At 45.9% G+C, this 18,767-nt stretch overlaps 1 protein-coding gene across 4 annotated transcripts in view; it reads right to left on the bottom strand.

The window, feature by feature from the left end:
• RGS6 (regulator of G protein signaling 6) overlaps positions 1 to 18,767 on the bottom strand; it is a 193,882-nt gene that overhangs the window by 22,269 nt on the left and 152,846 nt on the right. For all 4 annotated transcript variants that reach the window (XM_026038574.1, XM_026038572.1, XM_026038573.1 and 1 more), the window contains exons 13-14: positions 17,371 to 17,496; positions 11,509 to 11,695 (exon numbers count right to left, since the gene is read on the bottom strand). In XM_026038574.1, coding sequence (XP_025894359.1) covers positions 11,509 to 11,695; positions 17,371 to 17,496 — 313 coding nt within the window. The remainder of the gene's footprint in view (positions 1 to 11,508; positions 11,696 to 17,370; positions 17,497 to 18,767) is intronic.

Genomic DNA, 18,767 nt, shown 5'->3' on the forward strand with positions numbered 1-18,767 from the left:
TTCTGCTGAAAATCCCTTAATACAGTCAGTGCTTCTCCTAATTCTTCCTGATTTTGTAATAAGTATTTTCCCAAACACCAAGAAAAATAAATCAAAATACTTTGGACAAATAAAGACTGAGAATATGCTAAAGGAACTCTAGGAGAAAAACAGCCACTATGGACATTTCTCAGGTTTTGTCCAAGGCCACTTTTACAGAGTTAATGAGGAACTTTATCTACGTTGATTTATACAATGTGAAATATTTTCACCGGCCCTACAGTCATGGTGCATGAAACTCCAGAAAAGCCCAAACGGACTAAGTTGCACAGCTTATTTCACAGTGTTAACGAGCCAAGCAGAATCCCCTTACCTTTACCATTAGGGGTAATCTATGATGACTTGTTCATGCACAGAAGAACTGCTTAATTCAGATTTCTTGCACTATTTGGTGTATAGTTCTATTATGGGCATAACTGCCCCTGGATTTACTATGACCCATGTAAAATGGACCTCCTGAGATACAACTTGGTGTGGAATAACTTTTATTGGCCCATTTCCCTCTTTGCTTTTAGACACAACAAATTCCCTTTTCCATAGCATTATCTATCTGAAGAAGAACAGAAGAGTTTATGATGGAAATGCTAATATCAAGTCATTTAGTGAAGGTAAGCTCCATTTCCACCATGGAAAAGCTCAACTGAAAGCACACCTTCATGTTATCACTTACAGCATTGCCATAAGATTTCACATCCAACAGTGGGATAGTGGAATACCATTTCTATTCATTTGTGACAGAAGGAGCTACAAATCCAGAGACGGGAACAAAGAAAATAATGCATATATCATGGATATGGTCATCAGAATATTTATATTTTTCAGGTTAGATGAAGAGTTTCAACATCAGCTCTTTCAAATACTTGTAGTAGCACGTATTTGTGATTCAGTTGACCTGAGCTCAATGTATTGCAATGGTTTCAGCTGTATTTTTACCTCTCAAACTTACCCAGCTGGTTCAACCCAACTGTACAAACCCAACTGGTATGGGAGTCAACTGCATACCTGTAAGTCTGTTTCCTTTCTCATCCAGGACCCTGAGGAAGCTGATCATCTCAGGAAAAGGAGACTGGTTTGAAGACCACTGAAAATTACCTTTAATGTCCCTGAAGACGGCCCATTACAGTGTCTTGTACCTGGTAGATGAGGCAGAGCTGCACAGAGATGGTGCCTCGCTGAGGCAGAGCTGCCTTGCAGTCCAACAACATTAAAGGGTCAAAGTGGTCTCTGAAGTCTCTCCCCTTGCACAGATCCTCCTCACAGCACCACCCAGGTGTGAAGGGTGCTGGGATGGGGAGCCCGGTGCTGTGGGGCTGAGGTGAGATCAGGGCAATGATAAAAAAACTTTTGGAAAATAATATTCAGTTTTCATTGCTGCATAGACAGACCACGCTAGATGTTTGCACCTAAGGAGGAACATAACCAGAGCAGAGAGTGGCTGGCCATACAACACGCCTGCCTGACAGTAAGATCAATCCTTCTTGCTCATGTCAAGACAAGTGCATTAAGGTCAAGAACTGACCTTAAAAACAGAACAAACTCAATATCTGACTGTGCAAAGCATGAAAAACTACTTCATTTTTGAGATAAAATAAACCACAAACTGACTTCTTAACTGAATCCACCGCGTGAAAAACACAACTATTTTCACACCCTCAGCCCAGCTGCTCCCACCGCTGGGTTGTTGGTGTTTGCTCTGGTTTTACATCTGAGAATCACTGAACATCACCACTCCTGCCTTCTGCCACACTCAAATTATGAAAACCTATTTCTTGGATTTGATTGCTCAAGAAGGCTGAGCATAAGAAAAGGGAGGGACACGCGCAGCTTCAGAAGCAAACTTTCCAGCCTCATTGCCAGAACCCCAAGGGCTGTGAGAAGCTCTGCATTGGAGGCACAGGCCATACACCGATGGCCTGTTTCACAGCACTGTACTTCTAAAGCACCTGCTGGAAATCTAAGCCAGTTGCTCAGGTCAGCAAAAACTGTCTTCCAATTTACAACACTACAGAGCAGCTTACATAGCTGCAGCCAAAATCCTGAGACTGCACCACACGGGCGCCTGCTCAAATGGTGGCTGCAGTATGTGCTCAGTTCAGTCACACAACAAACCAAGCTGCAGGAAATGCTCGTGACTGAGACATTGCTTTGGATCTTCAGCCTACCTATTCTCTGCTACTAAGCTATTTTCTGTTGAAATTTCAAGAATCTGCAACTTTCTAGGGAGAATTTACAGTTACTGCCTAGCAGCTTCCTGCTCTTTAAATGCATTATAAAAGGTCCTGGAGCTGCAACAGTTGAGCACGTTCTTCCAATAAAGCTTGAGCAACGGGCTTATTAGCAGAGGTGCGTGCATGTCCCACTGTATCACAGGCTTTTAGCTCACTGTGGATTATCACGGCAATGCACTGGTCTCTCGCTTCCTCATTTACTGAGCAGCTCCTTTTGTTTCTCTTTATCTCGTGGTTGAGAAGCAGCAAACAGTCGCAAAGGGTTGCAGTTGCCAACTACAGTCAGCATTTCTAGTGGTACAATTTATACACTCGCAGGCTCCGTGGCATACCTGAGGCTGCTGGCAAAGAATTTAAGCCTTCCCATGCCTCTTCTGAGAGAACTCTGTCTTTTATAAACCCGCTTATTTTAAGGGAATGAGCTCCTTAGTTTTGGCTCCCTGAATAGGCAAGGCAAATTCTTAAGGTAGTACTCCTCAGGGAGTCACATTGTCAAAAACACCAACCAACCAAATTAAATTTCCCAAGTGATCCAACCCTTAAGCCATTACACAAGGTAGCACCCTGCTACAGAGAAAAAGGGGGACAAATATGTCCCCGGAAGAGCAGGCTGCTGAGTTCGGGTGGTATTCATGTTGCCCAGCAAGTATGGAGTCATTTGGATACAGCTAGAAGATATCTCAAGGAGGTTAACACCATAACCTGCTTATGAAATGATGGGACTCTACTGGTAGTATCTGTGTGCCTTAGAAATGTCCAAGCAGCCACATGGTGCTTCTCCTCTCTCTTTTGTATCTATAGGAGTATATTTGACCATATATAGCAGGGACACACATACAGCCTCCTCCTGAACACGGCAAGGTCCATGGCCACGGGCGTCCCTGCAAGTAGCACACGCACTCATGGGTAAGTGACTGGCAATGTGCTCTTGTTCCCACTGGGAAGCTCCCAAGAATCCCCCTTTTCATCAGTCTTTGGACACACAGCAGTTCAGGACATCGTGGCTGGGCACAAAGAAGTCACCTCTTGCTAGCAGCGTGGGCCAATTTCAAAGCAAAGACCTTGCATTAAGCTCTGTGTTTACCAGAGGCTCCTCAGAGGTTGCAGGACAGGAGCAACAAGCTCTCAGCAGCCTGAATTACAGTTTCTTTAAGGAACATTCCTTATTTTGAATAATACCCAATGGAAAAAAACACTCAATTTGATGGGATCCTCCAAGACCTTTAGCTGCCCTGTATTTGTGGGCTGGAGTTGATGATTTCCTCTCCAATTCTCTTATAAGTTTCCTAAGAGTAGAACAGGTTTGATGTTACACATCTTCCCAAACATTCCTCCCCAGACACTGAACTAAGACACTGTGGAGCAATAGGGTCTGCAAGCAGCTCATCTTTAGAAAAACGTAAATCCCTGTTGTGTTTAGTGCACCTGAACCACATCTTGCCTGTGTTGGGAAGAACAGTGCCCAGTGCCGGAGGGCGATATGAGCTGTACTAAGCGTGTTGCTGATGCTTAAGCTCCTATAATGAGAATTACACTCCAGAAATGGCTGGTTACCGCTGCGCGATACAAAGGAGAACAAACAGTAAATTTTAAAGGAGAAAATGTTGTCACTTCAGTGAATTAAGGAACAAGGGAACAAGCCAAGAAAATCACAGAAAATTTCATTTCTACAGCACTCCTTGAAACCAAGAGGAAATCCCACCTTGGCTACAGCTTAAACACAAGTTAAAAAAAAAAACAAACCTCAAACCAAACAAAAACTTGATAAGACTCAGCATCTCTCTGCTTTTTTCCTTCACATATCCTGTCTTTAGAAGGAGAAGGACAAGCTCTGTAAATTTTCTTGACAAGAGGGGTAAAGGGAAACAAAACAAAAAAGTTTGCAATGCAGATGGGAATGTGGGAGGTGGATGAGACAGCAGAAGCTGTCTCGAAGCTGCACCTGCTTCAAATCAACGTGCTGCAATGCGATCTCGGGCCTCTCTCCCCCTCAGCCGTCCAAGCGCTGTGACCCTGAGCTGGGCAGGGGGTGGCAGCCAAGCAGGGCCTTGGAAACACCTGGCAGATACGTGAGGGGAAAAAACTGAATGATAAAAACAACAACAACAAAAACTAATTTGCACAAAGCACCTGATAAAGCTCAGGAATTTGCCGCCTATTAAGAAAATTTCTTTTTGGCAGAAAGTCATGGCTCTTTCCTCTGAAATGTGCGTATGAGACAAGAACAGGATTTTGCCTCCCACCTGCACCTTACCCACTGTGACATTTTGCAAGAGGCCTGAGATGTTTGGGAGTCTGTGAAGATCACCTGCAATGGTCTCGTGACCTTTGCATATGCATAGGATTCCAGTAAGCCTTGAAATCTTAATTTGCTGAGAGAAATTTCCCCCTCTTCCTACCTAAACACAATTATGAGCTTTAGCTGCTGTGCAGGAAAGGGGAAAAATCTCATATTCTTTGCTTGCTTCAAGCAGAGGTTTTCCTAGTTAGCACGTTTTTTCAACCTATGACAGTGGGCTTACAGGAAGACTGAAAAAAATCTGTTAAGATTCACTTCAGCTCCAAAGCCCCATTTTGCCTTTCCTAAACTGATCATAAACCTCCTCTATGTAGCTATCCCCGTCCTGGCCTTTAGATTGTTCAGGGCTTCCCTTGACCCTGCCACTGAGCCTTGGCATGAAGCTGGTCTTAAGAGTGCACTTGGCGCTCCTGCTGCGTTGCAAGCGTGTGAGCCCTAGCAGCTCCCCTCCAGCCAGCTGAACGGGAGATTTGCAGGATGTCAGACAAATCCATTAGGCGAGAAGGCCACGAGCAATATAAAGTGGTAGATTAAATAACTAAATAAATAATGGCGAACCGCAATGAATGCTAATGTTGGCTCTACCTGCATGCTGGGGATGGATTTACCACACGTGAGAGCACAGCCTCCGTGAACGCCCTGTGGCCTTCACTAGGGGGATGGCAACCTGCCCAAGGCTGTTTTTCCAGAGGGCTGTCTCCACTGCAGGAAGATGGGAGGACCTGCAGGCATCCTGCCTGAGCAGCAGGACAGTGTAGCACACTGCTATCAGCACCTTCCTAACGAGCTGTGCCCAAACCTAATGCCTATGCCTGCTCAGGACAGAGGGGGTTACCTGTGCTGCCACCAGGTACATTGGTCTTTAGGAGCAATAATGATTAATTGCCACTCCGTCTGGCTACCTGCTGAAATGTGCTCCTGACAAGGCAGGAAAAACGCCGCTTTGGACCCTGGAAGCAGAAAGAGCCGGTAGCAGATACAGATGAGACAACGCATGCAGTGCACGGCCCAAGAAAAGACCTTCAAGCTTGTCCCAACTGAATCTCATAAGAAGTGTGCGTGTGTGCTTTTGTGTGTGTGAAACATGGGGTTTTATTCCAATCCCCCTTAATGTCTCCAAATCCTCCCTAAGAACTTCTCTGCATCTGCTTATTCCAGCCTCTGCATTTAGCATTTTACTCTTCCCAGCAATGCAGTTTTGCCATTTTTGAGCTGTCCGAATGCATTAACCTGCCAGGGACCCCGTTTCTCAAGCCTCGCTGGTGCCAGGCAGTACTGCCACCTAGCATAGCTAGCAGTAAATGAGCACTCTTGCTGCTGCCAGAGTGCAAGGCTTCCTCTGATTTATAGTTTAGGAAAGAAATGTTTCAGGTTGGTAAATGACACATAAGGGTCTTGGCCCGAGCGTGAATTGCTCTGGAAAATTTGAGCTATATCTTTTTGGCCACTCTCAGGTTATTTAAGTGACACAATAATTTACACCCACAGTTTTAGCTGCTGCATTTTCTTCACACTCAACCAAGTTGTTTTCATTACCAAGGAAAAAAAAAAGAGGATGAATAATTATACTGTAATATAGACCAACCTCCCTGCTAAACTAAAAAGCCTAAAACCTCTTTTTGGACCACAAATGAAATTACATTGGGCTGTAGGCACAGTAATGTAAGAAGGAGCTTTAGCAGAAGAAATAACTGTAAGCAATGAGAGCTCATTTTGAGTAATACACAGAAATCCTTTGTTTAGCCCTGTAGATACATAGCTGGAGACACAATGTAAATCTTGCCCGAGAAAATGCATTGATAAAAGTAACACATAAATTGAGCTTTGGCTCCCCTGTAAATCGATGAGACAACTGGTTTACTTCATACCTTCAACCGTACAAACGGGCACGCGGAGCTGCCGGGGGGCCGGGGCAGACGCAGCGCGAGGCCGACAGAGGCGAAGGGCTCCGGCGAGCAGCGTGGCTAAGGGGTCAGCTTGGTCCTGCGGGAGGATTTAGTCCTAAATATAGCCAGGGATATCCTGGGAGACAGGGGGGGGCTGCCGGGAGTTCAAAGCCAGATGAGCAGCTTTAAGGTTTTGAGAACAATGATCGGGGCTAAGGGGCTGATTCTCTCAATATGGGCCAAATCCTCGCTGCTGGCAAAGGCCCAAGTGAACAGGTTTTGCCTGGGAGGAGGGGGGAGACTCGGGTAGGATCTGCAAGCCTGGAATCCCTTTTCCAAACAAGATACAACATCTAGGAGTTGCAGGGATGAAGGAGGCTCTCTGCACTCCTACATGTGCTGTGGTACAGCTATGGGATGGAAACTATTCAACTCTGGCCCAAACCATGTGCAAGGCCATCTGCAGCTTCCTCCTTACATTTCCCGTGGCAAAAATCCTGCCAAAAAAGCTGGGCTCTGCCATGGATGGGAAAACGCAGAAACACCCACACATCAGAAATGAAATTCTGTAGCACTAGGACATCTTCTGTCCCGTGAGAGATGACAACAGAGCAGAATTCAGCTACAGATAAGCAACCAGCAATAAAAAGCAGCATACAGCATCTTGGTAATGGAAATGGGTGTGATCAGCCCTTCTTGGATGCCTACACAGAGAATATACAATGGATATACAAACAGATCTGCGGCATTCCAAAGCTCACAAACCTTTTGGTTGTAGGATATCTGTGGGCAGATCATTTTGTACGTGCCTTTCAACAACTGAGCTCAAGACTTAGGAGTCCACATCACAAATGCAAAACAAAATCTTAGGTCAGCGAACCCATTCAGACAGCAAGTCACATTCATACCGTAAGAGGACTCACAGAGTCCTGGGCTCTCAGATACAAGTAGTTTTTTTTCCATGAGCACTTTTCTCTTGCAACTAAGAAGAAACAGAATAGCATCAGCTGCTCCCTGACTCTCTCATGAACAAGAAATACTCTTGCTCAGGACTTGAGATACAGCTGCTTTTTTGCAACCAAGTAGCACAACGCACAGTACCAGCACACAAGTCCCAGAGAAGCAGAGCCTGAGCACTCAAATTTTTAAGCAAGCTAGAGATACTTGGGAGTTAGGAGTGTTGGGCATATGAGACACTGCTACTGTTCATGCAGGACCCTATCTTGTCTGGCATGATCTATACACCAAGGAACAGGTAGATCATTCTGCTGTGTGCATATGTTGACCATTCTTGTCACTTCACTGTCATGATCTTTCATCTGGAAAGATCTGCTGTCACTGTGTGTGCAAGGTGAGAGCTCGCCCAGGGCCTTTTCCTAGCCCTTTCTCTGCCTGTGCAGTACAGAGAGGAGATACTGTAGAGAGCAGGTCACTCCCTGATGCCTTAACAGACAGAAAGGCATGAGCTGGACAAAAGCCAGACGTTAGGTATTTGCCATAAACATGAACGCCACAAATGAAAAGGCAAGGCACTGGATAAATGCAGCACTTTATGATTTGTGATGTGTATAAATCTTAAAAAAGAAAATCTCAGGAAAGTAACACTAAATATATGCTATGATGTAGATGTCTGCTTCAGAGCTTTGGCTCTGTGCAGTGAGAGGCATGCAAGCCCAACCCTGCATATGCTCACTTCCCTATTTTTGTTCCATCCACCTAAGGGCTCTGCTGGGTATACTTAGGGCCTCTCGTATTTAGATGCTGTTTGGTCATAGGTTGCTTTGTGAAACCCAAATGGGAAGGAGCCTGCCTTATATGTGTGTGCATGTGTGTGTATATATATATAACAGATACACAGGAACAGCTCTCCTTGAATGTAAACCGAACAAATCAAATCAAGACTTGGGGCAGCTGAGAGCATGACTTGAGCCCAAATCTGTGCCAGGTGCGTTTCTAGTTTGATCTACTCCAAGTCTGGCAGTCTAAATCTGCTCTGGAATTACCCAAGGAGATGCACAATATCATTAAAATCCCTAACTGAGCTGGGATTAGAACTCTATTTCCCTGAATCATCATCACAGAAAACAATAACTGGCTTGTTCAGGTAAGGGAAAGTCAATTTAAAACTCTGTTTTACTTGTTAAAGAAGAAAAATAAACACAGCAACAAGAAAAAACTTTGCTAAGCAAACAGAAAAGTAACCGCAAGAACAACTATGTGGCTCACCTTATTTTAGTACTCCTGGCTCTGAACCTTGGCAGTAAATGCCCCTACAACCAACCATCAATATCAGGAAACACGATGCATTCTTGCAATAGCTGTTTACAAAGCCAAGGCCTGTGGGACTGACAGAGGGATTAAAGACTTTCTGAAAGCAGAAAAACATTACAGGGAAGGATATATCTGAAGCTGGGAGGGGGGGTGGAAAAGTTAAACTAATAATGTTTGTGCACATAAAACGTAATTGCCAGCGCCACAACTTGGTTACCCATTAAAGCTGGGGTTCCCCTATTAAAGGTGAACTGGCCTGGTTGTCAGCAGCTTTGTTAGCCAAAAGAAGACATTTGGATGGACTAGAACATATTTGCTTTCTAGAGCTGTTTGTGGCTGCCTCATATTGCAGGGCCCCACACTGGCTGCTCAGTGATGCTGGTAGCTCTTATTGAAACTTAAGTCCCGTAAAACAGCTCAACTGATCTGTTTGATTGAGCAGGTGCTTTCCCCCATGGTATCCCTATCTTAAAAGCTGCTTTGGTCCCCACTGGATCAGGGGGACTGTCTAGGGTTGGGAGCCAAGACAGCACACAGAGGCACATCCACTTAGTGTTAAATACCTGGAAACAGCTTGGCTTATAGCACATCCGCTAGCCTGAAAGTTTGCTGTGTTTCAACCTCCCCTTCCCAAGCATGATGCCCGGCTCTAATTCCTATGCTTTTTATGCCAAACCAGCATATTATGGATCTTGCAGGTCTGCACAGGGGCTGTGGTGCCACATCACCTTTGCCTGTTTTCCCACTGCAGGACCTGCCTTTATTTCCGTCTCAGCCCAACCAACCCTTTTCTTTCCTCTAGCTCTTCGTACCCCTGAGTTGGAGGCATTCAAAGAATGCACTGTTCTGTAAACTGCTTTTTTTCCCCCCTTGTTCTTTATTCACAAGGACATTTAAGTTGTTTTCCTCTTTGTGCTGCAGCTACCCAGGACAAGACAAACTCATATTTTCCTTCCCACGGCAGGGTGTTTTGACTGGCCGCATCTAGCTTAATCCGTAGGAATGTGGGATGTGTGGGAGCTCTCCTGGGCCTCCGGTGCCAGCGCGATCGGGGAGCTGGACCTCAACCTGCCATGGATTTACGAGGCTACGGAGTTGGCAAGGTGGGCAGGGAGAGCTACCCGGAGAGCTCTGCCATGGGCAAGAAGGGAGCCCGGCTTCACCTTGCCCATCGCCCCATCCTCTCCTGGCACCGACGCGGGCTCCGAGGGGGCCACAGCTGGGCCTGAAGCTCTTGCCTCGTGCTTCTCTTTCCGAGAACCAAACTGGATGACCTGGGGAAATCGGTCAGTTTTAAAGACGTCAAGAAAAAAAAAAAAAAAAAAAAAAAAACAACCCTCTGAAATAAGATTAACCCTAGGAGCTAGAATTGCAGTCTAACTGTAAGATATCCAGCTTGATTTGATCAACTCCTCTTCGAATTGCAATTACATTTAACTGATCCCTCCAAGCCTAAATTCCCACTGTCTTCCCTTGATTAAATACCCATTGTCAAAACATCCATCTTATTCTCAGTACTTATCAATTTAATCAATACCCTCCCCCTTAAATCACCTATCTGCTTTAGGCTGCTTTTGGCCAGCATCTTTTTTTTTTTTTTCCCCAGGTAATGCAGATTTACAGAAGTTCTTGCTCAGTACAGCTGCAAAGCAAAAAAAAAAAAAGAATACACCATAGCCAGAACATCTCCATACTCCTGTGTTCCTCAGCTTTAGAAAGAACATTTCAAGTGTTTGAAGGTCACAGGGGATGGGTTGAAACTCTGTGTACATCACTTCTATGCTGGCCCCAAGGAGCAGGATTGCATTCAGGAAAATACAGTATTTGATGCAAGCTTGAAAAATCCATTGTCTAACCTTGTATAAGTGGTCCACAACATCCCCCCCTGAGACACTGAGCAATATTTTGTTACTAGAGTATTTTGAAGGGCTGCCTTTGGATGTCAATTTTAGGGAAAAAAATTACAAAAAGGTTCTTTTCATTTGCTGTAGGGTTTTACTTCATGTTTTTGATAAATACTATCAGAATATCTTTTAATTGTCCCTGACAATATTCGCCAAATGATCCCTTTCCTCTTTCTTTGTTAACCTATATACAATGACACTCCACTCTTTTTTTTTCAGAAGGTTATGCAGTCTTAATTCTTCCTTGTAGCAGTTTTTCATAGATTAACTGTATTCCTGAAGGCATTTTCTGTGCACAATTTATCTGAAAAAAATTCTCTGATAAATCTGAGGCCCTTAGGAGGGAAGGATTAAGCACACCACATTGCTCCTATCCTATCATTATCCTAAGGTATTGTCTGGTGGACAAGTTTCTAGTTGTGTTGGAGAACTTGCTGCACTTGGGGTTTGGGGGGCGGGTTATGTGTGTGGGGATTTAATTAGAACAATAAATGATACAACAAGTTATCACAACCAGAATTCAGATATGCCATCAACCACTCTGTAAACACGACAGGCTTTAGTGACAGGGAATACAGAAAGCCAAACTGAACTTTACAGCATTCTTTCATCTTTGCTTTCTTTGAGACTTTGCTCCAGCTCACTGCACCTTGCAGACTTGTAAATTTTGGAACATTTGTTCCCAGAGGAGAAACGTTAGCCTACTATAACTGATAGATTCAAAGAAAATATCATTTGCACAGCTTGAGCAGATATCCTCAAAGTCACTTCCAACTGTGCCTCTCCTTTTTCTTACAGGTGAATGGTAACAATGTGAAAGGAGAATATTGTGGTAGAACTGGGGCCTTTATTAGCAATAGTTCCATAACATCAAAACAAACCTGTGCATCCTCATACGTGTATCTCCCTGGGTCTTTGACATTTTGGCTTGTTTTCTCATAGCTGTGGGAATCCAGGTTGATAGCACTTTGGGCCCCAGGAGCTAGAAACTCTTGCCAGATTTCCTCCACTCTTGTGGTTACATCCTGTAAAGGTTGTTTTTTGAGATCCTGGACAGCCAGCCAAAACCTAGTAGTGGGAAAAAATGAAAAGGGGAGGGAAACAAGGAAGAGAGGGGGAGAGAGACACCTTCAGATAGGATGTTTGTGGAGAAGCCTGGGCAAAGCCCCAAACCACAGTTTTAGCATCCAATCCTACACTCAGCTCAATTGACGGAAACAGTTCCACTTGGTATCATTGTAACTGGAGGTGTAAGGTGCAATACACTCCACCCCAAACCATTGCAAAGTGGCTAAGATCTAAAAAAACAGCTTTAAAAAGTGATATCTTCTTATACAAACCCTACCATTCCTATTCACATTATCTCCACAGCAGTGTGGCATTAGATACACAAGCGGGAAACCTCCAGAGCCAACACACCTGGAGGAGGGGGAGTGGATCCTGCTTCCCACAGCCCTGCTGGAATTTGCTTATAATTTCTGCCTGCAGGATCTGTCGCTGGGAGGTGATAAAAAACACAGAGCAAACTTAGTATTCACATCATTCCCAGAGTGAAGTTGTAGCACGGGCACTTAGAGAAATCTCTTTTTTTTTTTCTCTGTTTGTTGACTTATAAACTGACCGGTATTCAGATGGATGTCACTGAAAGGTGAAAACAGAATCCTGTTATGACTACATGACAATTTTACAGGGATATTTTCTTGGCTAAATCCACACCGATGGACTAAAACAAGCCCAAGAACACAGAGGGGACAATTCCTTGGAGGGCTAATAGTATAATCCACATTGTAGTCTTTGAAACGAAAGGTCTTGGAATATTTCTGAAAGTATGAGACAGATCAGTATTTAGACCAGTTTTTAGCTTAGAAATAAAACATGGTGGTGGTGGTGGGTTTAATCACTTTTACCTGAAATGTGCTCTTCCAGGTGATAGCCCAGGAGAAGGTTGGCCCCTAGTGGCCTGAAAGTCTGATTTCCAATCCCAAATTACTCAAGGATGCCAGCTTGCTACCACTGAGGCAAATCCTCCCCCACAGCGGAAGGAGAAAGATACAGTCTCTTCTAAATGGAAAAAAATCCCCTTTGATGGGGGGCAACAGACAGATGGAGGAGCCAGACCCTGGTAATTAATGTTCTGCTTCAGCCCTCCACTTCCTACCAGCTCCGGGCAGGATTTCCTGGCACACTGCATAAATGTCACAAAAACACTGGCGTTACCACAATCGAACGCGGCTGCTGCTGCTGCTGCTGCCGCATTTTGCCTGGCTAGCTGCAGCACAGGGAAACTGCCAGTGTGATGGACAGACACCCGTTCTGCATGCGAGGGCAGCGCCCTTGTGCATCCCTGGCCTCCCGCTATCTCTGGGAAGGGATCCTGCTGCATCACTCAGCAGACTCGAGCAATGGCCAAGGTTGCAGGGATGCAGCAGCATCTTGTTCCAGCCACAGCACCAGCCCTGCTGCATCCCGTGCACATCCCTGTTGTCACAGCCCCTCTCGCTCTCCCGCCAGTGCAGTATCCAGGCTTTTATGTCCTGCCATGCATCTGGTAAAACAAACTGGGACTGTGCTGAGATCACATCAGTACCTCCAGAGTCAGGAGCTCACAATAATGTTTAGCTTTATAAACAGAAACGAAGCATTTTGGGCTGGGGAGGTGCAAGTGCATGAGTGTGTGTGCTGGGTGGGATTGGCCTCTCACTCTTCAAGATGTTAAGATAAGGCTGCCTGATGTCCTGCCTGGTTATGTGTTATTATCTGAAGAGTGTCACCCCATTTGTCACATGTACTCAAAGCAGAGGGTGGCGCTGAGCGATAAGATATGAGGGCAAATATGACTTTCTTCACATGGAAATTATTTTATCATTCCACTTCAGATGTGAGCTTAGTATGCGAACACACAAAAAAAAAAAAAGTGAAAAGAAAAAAGATTCATTTCAGGGTAGCTGAGACACTGAAAACCTTCATGGCTACACAGGGCATTTTCTACGGGCTTATCTCCCAGCAGGCTGGGAAAGCATGGTTGTGGGGAAAACTGGGAACAGCACAAAGTGACATCTTGCCATCCTTTTTAATAACCATTTGGCTCAATCTGAAAATCAACCAACCAAACCAACCTGACACTAACAAGCTCTTTTTACTGCAAGCGATTGTGAATTCATGCCCAAGGCTGAATTGTCCTCTTCAAGGCAAGAGGGAGTTTTGTCTTGGTAAAAATTTCAAAGCTATTCGCTCTGGCTGGTATCTGAAAATCAAGAGACATCAAAGAGCAGCACGCAGCCCCGCAGCCTGGAGTTCAAGGCAAACTCTCTGCCAAGGGGAAGCTGCTGGAGCCACCTCGAGATGCACTTTGGTATCCAGGGCATAAACAGGATGCACGAGGGATCCCGACAGCGCTCGCAGGAGCAGGGCAGGTGTTTCTGCCCTGGAAAGGAGCAGGATGTGCAGGATTAGGAGGCGCTGAGAGCAGAGGAGCCGGCGCGGTGGAGCATCCCTGCCGCCTGCTGGCCGCGTGCCGGGCCTGGCGAGCATCGCCCGCCGAGCCGAGCCACCCATCCCGGCCCGGCAGCAAGGCAAACCACGGAAAGGAAGGTTGGCAAGGCTTCCGCTAGGACACGGAGGGTTCCTGCAGGTAGAATGCTTTCCCAGGTGACTCACTCTCCCAAAGACCTTTGCAGGGACATCTCGCGAGTGTCACCGTGACGTGCAGGCTGCTCTGCTCTTAGGTCTACAAGCAGGTGTGCTGCCTCCTTCCCCTTTGGGGAATACTACGGTGTCCCCTATTCCCACCTAGCAGTCCCTCTTTCCAGCTGACACCCTTTGAAGCTCTGGGGAAAAAAAAATAATCAGTCCACCAGTTAGATGAACATCTCAGCAATCTCAAGATGTCTCAAGAGGTTTGCAGGTCTTAAAAAATTTATACAGCTCTCTATTGGCCTTTTATATTTTTTTCTTTTTAATTGAAGCATGCCATTCTGTCTGCTGTATTTCTGTGCATTTCAGAAATCAACAGAGGCAAAACAAATTGTAGACAAAAGACAGTGACAGAGAGGAGAAAGAAGCGCAAGAAAAAGAGTTAAAATAAAAACAGAAAGAAAAAGCACAACCGACTGGCTTTCCTGCTCTCACATAAATAATGGGCTGCCAGCAAATAAATAAGCCACAGGGCTCAGCCAAACCCGGGAGACTGGTGGACATGATCCTGCAAATTTATTAGGACACGGAAACCTGCTAGAAAGAGAAGTGGGAGGTCAGCGAGTCCCGGCTCTCTCACACAGTGCCCCGCAGGCCACCCCCACCAGGACCAATTTGCTCAGCTGGAAAGATAGAGAAATATCCCACTGCTACCCACACAGTGGCCTGGGATTCACGAGAGAAGAACTGGCCCCATTTGTGCTGTCGAATTCCTGACTTTCACTTCAAGCAACTGCAGACTGCAAGAGATCTCCTGGCCTGTGGCTGGGCTTCGCTAGCACCCGCGCCCTTGGCTCTGCCTCGAGGACACCGCAGTGCCAGCATTAATGAGGATCCCATTGCCTCTGCCCAGAGAGGCCATGTCCCCACGGTGACACTTCCCAAGTCTCTGCACAGCTACTGTGGGAAGGGTCCTTACAAGATACCTGCAGAGGGAGTTTTCCTAACGGGATGCTAGATGACGTGTCCTCAGAGTTCCTCGCAACTTTGCAGGCTCTGGGTGGGTTGCATCTCACTTGGCTGCAGACATCTACAATGCAGACACTGTCATTTGAATTAGTCTCTCCAGGCTTATAGATGGTGGGGAGAGACAGGCACTTTGCAGTGCAATTTCCCTGCTTTTAGATGTTCACTTTAGGCTGAAACAAATCCTCCCCTAGCGCAGGGTGATTCATCAGCTCCTCTTCAGCTTCTGCTGACTGTAAAGGGAGCCTCAATGCGGGTGTTTCCAAGCTGTCACTCAGCAGAGGCAGACCCCAACCCTGGTGCTAGGTTTAAGTTAAACTCTGCTGGCTTGTTTGAGCATCCTGGAGCTGCCTTCCTTTCTACCACGTGCTCCTAATGAGGATTCAAGTGCTTTCTCTGCCATACCTGTTCCCTTACAACCTAACTGCTGCTCCTCAGCTCGGCTCACAGCCCCTCCTGCTCTAGCTTTCCTCATGAATACTTCTCCTTTGGGTCCTGGTAAGTGCCATCTACAGCCCTAAGCAGGTTTGCTAGTACTGATCCTATGTCACCAGGTAATAATCATACCACACCAGCCAAACCACGATAATGGTGCTGTAAGAATGGCAACAATGGTACCATATTAACCAACAGTGATACCACAGACTGCCAGGAAGCATGCGAGATTTCACCTCTTCCTACCACCCTGCTCTGCAGCATCCTTTTCATACAGCTTACCTCAAAATCTGATGGCACATCAGCAGGAGCAGCAGCTGGGACTGACTGTGAAAAATAAATACGTGCCTTCTAACAGTGAAATTCTCCCCATTTGTTTGAGTAGGATAAGTGTGGGGACACCCACTGGTGTAAAACCTGCTGAATTTCAATAGTGCAACCCCCGATATATTTCAGAAAAGCCATTTGAGGAGTATTTCAATAGAGATCCCTAATTTTGCACATCATCACTACAATTCAATTGCTAATGAGCACCACTACACATACCCGCAGTAAACATTTACAAGTTCAATAACTGTTCAGCAATACAATGTCAAGCTCACGTATGTAATTTAATAACACTCCCTTGTTTATGGTACAAGTAGCTTCCAGATTTTAAAAAATGACAGACATGAAAGTATATTGATTTTTCTCTGGTTTGCTGCTGGTATGTCTTCAGTATTTCTCACTGGGCAAGGAAATACAATAGTGAATTCCCATGTAGTTTAAAGGCACCTTCCAGGGAAGCTCACTCTCAGATCTCACAGGCTAGGAGATTGCCATGACAGGGCAACTGGGCACATACTTTATTAATATATTTGGTTCTCTAAGTAGAAAAGCAAAGAAAAACTTAAATCCCTCCCAATCAACTTTGTAGCAAGTGTAAACTGAGAGTAACATTACGCTCACTACAAGAATAGGCGCAAAACCAAAGGCCCAGCAAAATTACATTGCTGCTGGATCCTTCTGCATCTCCAGGACCACACAGGGGGAATGCAGGTGAAAACCATCACAAATGCTTCAGAGTGGCTGGGGAGCCCATGCTGTATGCCCTGCTGCTAACAACCATCCTCCTAATTGCACTGGAATGGACAAACATAGCAGTAAACCTGACTTTTCATCACAGGGAGGTGAGAGTCTGAACCATAACCTCAGCCACGGGTTATCAAAACCTCAGTCAAGAATTATCAGCCTCTGCTTGTCCCGTGCTGCCTGTCTCATTGGCATTAACGCATTCCCCACCTTCTCTGGACTTTGCACAACAGAGCAAAGTTTCAAGTATAATCCTGAAAACCCTAATTTCTCAGAGCACACACCACTATATTTGCTTTGAATTCAGGTTTACACCAGCACTACAGACAATCATGAAGGGATTGGATCTGCTGGTAGACCTCTACATATGGTACTGGACAATGCTGGCACTGCTGAACACTTTCTGTGTTATTTTAGACTATTCCAGTACAAGCACCGGTAGCAGTCCCATAGGTCCCATCTGGCTGTTTTCAAAATGGTAATTTTAGCAGTTCACCAGAGTCCAAGTGCCGCCCTTCACCTATGCACGAGAGTATGATGAGCCTTGTTTTTCCAGTTCAAGTCAAGAAAGGGTTTACCTGAGGTTTTCCGAGCTGAATTCTGATTCCAGGAAACGAAGGAACTGGTCTCGTCCGATGGGGTCCTTGAGCACTTCATCCATAGAAAACCCCCATCTTTTCACACGCTGCTGGCTGGGTTCTTTGCTGTTTGGAGAGAGAAGTCAAAAACAGATGGAATGTGCATTTCTGCCTGCTGTCCAAGCAGCTGCCACTGCTCCTACTGCGCAGCAAAGGGGGGAAGATTATCAGAGCAGGAGATGCTGTCTTCCCAAGATTTTGCAGAAATACACGCTAGCAATAACACACAAAAAAAAGCTATAAAGGCCAGCATAATTATTAATGCAATTGCTTTATCTGGGTGCTGCTTTACAGCAAGATTAGAGACAGCAAATGATCAAATTTTAAGAGAACACATTCTTGTATGTTTATATCAAAAACAATGTTTGGAATGATCATTTGTTTTGCATTTCTTATGCATCTTCTTGAATGAACCTCAGTAATTTCTTACACGCCAAGGCAGAGATTTGCCAACAGTCTTCATTGGGACCCTGGGGAGCTCAAGAGCATCTCCTTGCATCTTACATTGCTCTGGCTGGTCACTTGGAGCCAACTTTAGATTTTCAGCTGCAGATTTGCATTAAAAAGGCACCCTGATGATGAAGGGGTGAGGCCAAAATTTTTAAGAACAGTTACTGGTGTGTGGGCTTTTATTTTTCAGTGCCTCTGACTTCTGGATGCCCAACCTGGGTATGGGTAGAAATCACTCCCCAAGCCACAGTAATTGGGCTCTTGTTTTATGCCTCATCTGGGAAACCGAGACATGGAGGCACCCACAATTACTAATGACCTTGCTCCTAAATCATTTCTTACTAAAGCCCTGCTTACATAAGCTATTGTTTGAATTGCCAGACATGTTGCTGAGGTGCCTGCGGGGAGAGGCAGGGCCTGGGAATGTCAGAGAAGAGCCTGCAAGACGGTCTCTGCATCCGAGCAGCTGCTGGGCGCACACGGCACCCGAGAGCTTCTGGGGCCACGGTGCCATTAACCCCCTGCTCACACGGGTGGCAGCAGAGCCTTTGCTCGCTGCGCGCTCCCGTTAAACGGCACGTCCCGGCACGTCCGCAGTGACTCCTCGTGCCGAAGCCTCGAGGGACAGTGGTGATCTGTGCCGAAGACAAATCGGCCGAGGGGGTAAATAAAATGCCTGCTTTCATTTCCCCCAGTGCAACGGCAAAGCAGAACCGATGGGTATGTCCTTACTCAACGCACAAGGAGCTCAGGCTGCTCCTCCCGTGTCGGCCTGAGAAGCATGGAGCGGAGGGCAGCAGCACCCAGGTACCTTCCTGGTGCCGAGGGAGCTGGCCCAGACCTGGGGACAGGGCAGCCACGTTCACCCTGTGCTGTGTGAGACCTCG

Source organism: Nothoprocta perdicaria, unplaced genomic scaffold (assembly GCF_003342845.1).
Source record: "Nothoprocta perdicaria isolate Ctin4 unplaced genomic scaffold, notPer1 scaffold_213, whole genome shotgun sequence".
NCBI classification, from domain to species: Eukaryota; Metazoa; Chordata; class Aves; order Tinamiformes; family Tinamidae; genus Nothoprocta; species Nothoprocta perdicaria.